Consider the following 4875-nt stretch of genomic DNA (forward strand, 5'->3'; position numbering starts at 1 on the left):
GTGTATACTTGGCCAATAGCATGCGTTTGTAAGTGTGTACTTGCAACCATGCATTTGTAAGTGTGTACTTGGCCAAGCATTCATTTGTAAGTGTGTACTTGCAAGCATGCATTTGTAAGTGTGTACTTAGTAGACAGTTAGGTTTGCAGTGTACAGAACGAGAAGCCTCGTCGGACTGACTCTCCATGTGCCGCGACTATGACTGGCCAGATTCCATTTTGGGCCGCGGAAGCGGATGTCGTCACACGTCCTCCATGTGTCCGGTGGTTACCCCGTTTGACAGGGACAAAAGGAGCTCGTTGATACACTTCCTCGCTCGCACTCATGTGAAGTCCCGTGTGGCAGCGAAGCAGAGAGCGACAAGCACTGCGCACAAATCGCTCCGCTTGGCGTTTACGGTGTCACGGGAGTGACGTTGCCCACCACTCAGCGTCCAGTCGGGCTACAGGCAGTGCGAGACAGCAGACTATTCCGAGCCTTCCCACGAGTGCGAGTGGGAGAACGCCGTTCTGTGTACAGAATGTCGGGCTATAAGAGCTGCGGCGCAAGACAACGCACATCACTCCTCTGTGAGCCCTTCCAGAGTGGTCTGAAACGCCAAAGAGCTGGTCAGAAAGGTAAGAGCTGCAATCTAAAAAAAAAACATATTTCTACGGTTGGTTTGGGCTTAATTTTTAGCTAACACATCTGTTTGGTTGGAAACTTACCACAAAAAAAGAGGGTGAAGATCAGTGTCAAATTGAAGCTCACCTAAAATTATTTTCTGATTTGCCTTTTTTTACCATTGTTCTTCCTAAGAACCTCTGGAAGCCCCGAGCGTCTCCGCCATCAACATGAAATCGTGCGTCGTAGTTCTGTGTGTGCTGCTCGCCCTGGAGGTAGGCCGATCGAATCCAAGCGAAGGGTCAAGGCAATCTTTTTGTCGTTTGTGTGAAAGAAATGGTTTTACTAAATGTTGTTGCAACTTTCTCCTGTGCAGCCTGCTCGGGGTGATTCTGCTTTTGAAAAGGAGTTGAAGATCAACAAACAATGTGCCGCTGAGAACAATGTTAAATTAGGTGACCTTTGATTGTTTTACTAGACAGTGCGCAAACAATTTAAAGCTGGGCGTCCGGAAAAGTCTTTCTTCCACTACATTTTACACGGGTATTTCAAAAATAAAATTTCACTTGTAATCAACCACCTTGTCTGTTATTCCAGACGATATCAAGCCCTTGTTTGACGAGAAGGACCTTTCCAAGGACGCCAAAGTGAGTAATGTACCGCCAGTATTCAGCACGGATATAACCACTGCCAGTTTCTCGAAACTTACGTAACTAAATTCGTCCATGTCTCGCCATTAACACACTGTAAACAAAAGTATGTTTTCAGACCACAGGTCACTTTTTGGAAAGTGAACGCTGGACCCAAGTCAAAACTGAATTGCTTTGAGCGTGTACTTAGTGCATACTTTAGTTTACAGTTACGTGATTCATTTTCGTCTTGAGCTAGCAGCGGTCTTACTTTTTGATATTGTTTGTATTTTATCAGGTGCTAAGTATTCATGCATGATCTTGACGGGAGAAATTTTTTTGTTGCAGTGCTTCTTGAAGTGCACCATGGTGGCCCTCGCGGCGGTAAGATCGCGCAAGATCCGTCAAGTGGCTGTCCTCCCGGACACAGTCATACAGCATTTCAATGATGCTCTGAGGCTGAAGTGAAAATATTGGTGTAGATCTGAAACGACCCCCACAGGAAAAAGTCTACGAACTATCGCTTTGTAATACGAAAAGTACTAAGGAATTGTCAAATCTTCAAGAAAACGCCTTTCTTATTAGGTCAAGCGAATCAAAGCTTGAGCTATTACTCGCAATATGTGCGAGTCTCTGTGTCTAGTTTGGTCAAAGGCCTAGGTTTGGAAGCTGTGGAGGCGGGCTCGGAGGGTTATATCATAGGGGAGCCAGAGCGTGGCCGTGGCCGTGCCAATTCAGATTCAGATGCAACTTTTTACGACTTTTCGGCAGCCAGAAAGCTGTGGAGACTCGGCTCCCCGCAAGCTGAGGAGGTGGACCGTTCCTTTCGCTCGTCACAGAGCCTTCCTATGGGCCGCAGCCTGCGGGGCCCCTCGCGGCCCCCTCCCACTTATTGTGCCGGTCAGCGCGGCGGCCGTGACACCTTCGCTCCCCGGTCCTAGTTCGAGTGGCAATAAACGCCGCCCACTGAGTCCTTGATTTTTACGGCGGTCCATGGGAGGCTAGTGTGAATGTAATGCGCATTGCAAACGGTCACACTATTTGTTTGGAGAGTGTCACTCACCATGAGATCGTGATGGGACAATCAATTTGATATCAAGCGACACGAAAGTAGGGAGCTCCCGCTTCTCTGCCTGAGTCAAGACACTAATTGGAGTTCCGACCTGATCCACGATTTTCTTTCTCAATTAACAACAAAAGCCAAGCCGGACCTTGCCCTCAACTGTAGCGTAGCCTCCAGCAAAAGTTTTTAATGAAGCAAAATAAATAAAATAAAAAAATAAAAAATCCAACTATGAATTACCGGAAAGGGTCAAACTTTCACATAGTAGTTGGGATCCAATGGCCTCCAGCGCTGAGAAAAATTCCCAAGTTAACCCCATTGACGTTAGGAGATGTTACCGTATTCTTTTTCTGCTTGCAGCTCACGGAAGACGGCACAATCGTTCTTTCCGAACACTTGAAGGAAATCGGCCTCGAAGAGTTTCTGCCCATTGCCGATGCGTGCAAGGACATGGGTAAGCTTTAATAGTCACTCCGCACGGCAACGACGGTTCCGCGTTTTCACGGGAACTCCGTAGAAATCGCTTATATCTTTAGTATAGGTTTCGTGGGAGAGGCAGGTGCCAGTGCATGAGCGCCAAAGGAAGCTCCATAAGTAAAATTGTCAAAGTTTTTGTGCCAAAATTAGCATCAATTTGACGCCACCATGAAATGCACCTAGCGGGGTCAGTTCATAACCCATTTACAAGAACTTCTCTCCTAAGAAAGGCAGAGGCATCGAAATAGGTATGAAAGAAATCCGTTATGCGATTCAATTCGGGACATGATCTGAAAGGCAGCATTGTTTTCACGAAGCAGCCGTCAAACGTTAACAAAACGAGACAAAATTTGAGAAACTTACTACGTCATCGTGTTGACACCTGCTATGTTTTTAATGTTTTGGGTTGTGAACGCCATACACTCAGATGATTGCTGAAACTCCTTTTTCAGAACAAAATGACGACCGGTGTGAGATGGCGTACCAGCACATCGTCTGCATGCTCAAACAAGACTCTGAAGTGAGTACACCGTGAGTTTGTGTATAGATCAAATATATAGAGCAGCGAGTGGATCATAAAAATTTATTTTCCAGGGAAAGTTGAAGAACCAAATGTTGGGAGTTTTGGAGAAGATGTAGACACCTGACGTCGAAGCCCGCCGTTTTTGGAAGAGTGTCCTTCGATAAATCCTGCCCTGTCTGCAGTCTCACCAACTCTTTTCCATACACGACAGCATTTTCAAACTCTTTTCACGTCCGGCGATGAAAACGCTTAATGGGTCTTTATCATGAGACGAACATAATTTTATGTTCTCAACATGTTCGCACCTCTTACAAATGATAAATTATGAAGACTGGTGCTTGCACCTTTGACATCTTGAACCGCACAATGATCTCGAAGCGACGAAAAATCACGTCAAAAATGTCTTCTTTTTTCGTCGTTCCGGATGGTTGTCCTGAGAGACGTTGCTCCAATGAAAAATGTCACAAGAACACTTAACCTAACACCTAACAATAAAACAGGGGTTTCAAATACATATTTCAAGGCTGGAATTGTGTGGCATGCATGAAGACCCCCCCCTCTCCTTCCCCCAACTAAACTAAAAATTTAGGAGCGTTCTGAGAACTTAGTACAGAAAAATTTCAAATAGAGGGTAAAGATAAATTCAGAAGAAGGGGTTCCTTTTTGCGTATGGAACCCACTGTCTCTAACTGAAATGCACTTAAAAAATGCGTGCCGGTGAACTAAGGAAATACTTTGCATTCCACTATTCCATTCCATATTTCCGATGGGACGGGGTCAGAATCACGAGGGGACTAAGACTCCGCGGTGGTGTTTTCTCCCTCTGCCGTTGTGGACCGCTCCGCTTCTCCGTCAGGTCTCGCGGTCGTTGTCTTCTTCCCATCTTCTTTCTCACGAGTTGTTTTCGAATCGCTTTCTGTCTTCTCTCCGTCTGTCGGCTCTTTCGTGACCGGCGCCGAGTCGTCGCCAGTCGTTCCCTCCGTGTCCAGGCAGCACGCACGGCAGAGTTCGCTGTGCCGACCTGGCGGTTTGCAGAAAATGAAGCAGGCCCAGTCGTTCTTCAGGACGTCGCCAGGCTTCACGGCCAGCTGACCCTCGAGACAGGGGGCCTGCAGATATAGAGTCACACCGAGTTTCGAGAACACGCTTCCTGGTGCAGAGTAAATTCTTCACAACACTGTTAAAAAAAATTACTGAAAATTCATAATTTTTTGTAAGAAGTCGATTTACTTACATTCAGTCTGAATTTTCATACCAAAACTTTCATACTTCGCGGCAGAGGTGTGCATATCCATCCGCCCAGCATCCGTTCAATCCGCAGCCTGGCCGTGGGCGGGTCGCCTACCACTGGACCCGCCCGCACCCAACCCGCCCAATCCGGCCCGCGCATCTGCTCCATCCGTTCCATCCGCAGCCTGCTGGGCGGCCGTTCGTCTCTCTCGCACTCCCAGCGGCGCCGCTCGCTCCGTCTCGCTCGCCCGGCCAGCGGCGGCGTGGCGTAGCGTAGCTGCCTCACCTGTGTCGCCCGGACTGCGTTCGCAAGGCAAAACAACGCGTTCGAATTGTCACCTGGACAGGCC

General features: G+C 47.6%; 1 protein-coding gene across 1 annotated transcript; it reads left to right on the forward strand.

The window, feature by feature from the left end:
- Positions 1–431: 431 nt before the first annotated feature.
- Positions 432–3825, forward strand: LOC117650894. Its single transcript, XM_034394534.1, has 8 exons — positions 432–617; positions 799–878; positions 980–1058; positions 1201–1250; positions 1581–1616; positions 2656–2749; positions 3225–3292; positions 3367–3825. The coding sequence occupies exons 1-8, from the start codon at positions 521–523 to the stop codon at positions 3409–3411; spliced, it is 549 nt and encodes a 182-aa protein (XP_034250425.1). The 5' UTR covers positions 432–520; the 3' UTR covers positions 3412–3825.
- The last annotated feature ends 1050 nt before the right edge of the window (positions 3826–4875 follow it).

This window comes from Thrips palmi, unplaced genomic scaffold (assembly GCF_012932325.1).
Source record: "Thrips palmi isolate BJ-2018 unplaced genomic scaffold, TpBJ-2018v1 HiC_scaffold_5, whole genome shotgun sequence".
NCBI lineage: Eukaryota > Metazoa > Arthropoda > Insecta > Thysanoptera > Thripidae > Thrips > Thrips palmi.

What these genes read in the sequence shown, in the direction of transcription:
- LOC117650894 (XM_034394534.1), top strand. Translation starts at nt 521, where the DNA reads ATGTCGGGCTATAAGAGCTGCGGCGCAAGACAACGCACATCACTCCTC. An exon ending in TGAGAACAATGTTAAATTAG is followed by an intron (nt 1,059 to 1,200) that starts GTGACCTTTGAT and finishes CTGTTATTCCAG; the next exon opens with ACGATATCAAGCCCTTGTTT. An exon ending in CGATGCGTGCAAGGACATGG is followed by an intron (nt 2,750 to 3,224) that starts GTAAGCTTTAAT and finishes CTCCTTTTTCAG; the next exon opens with AACAAAATGACGACCGGTGT.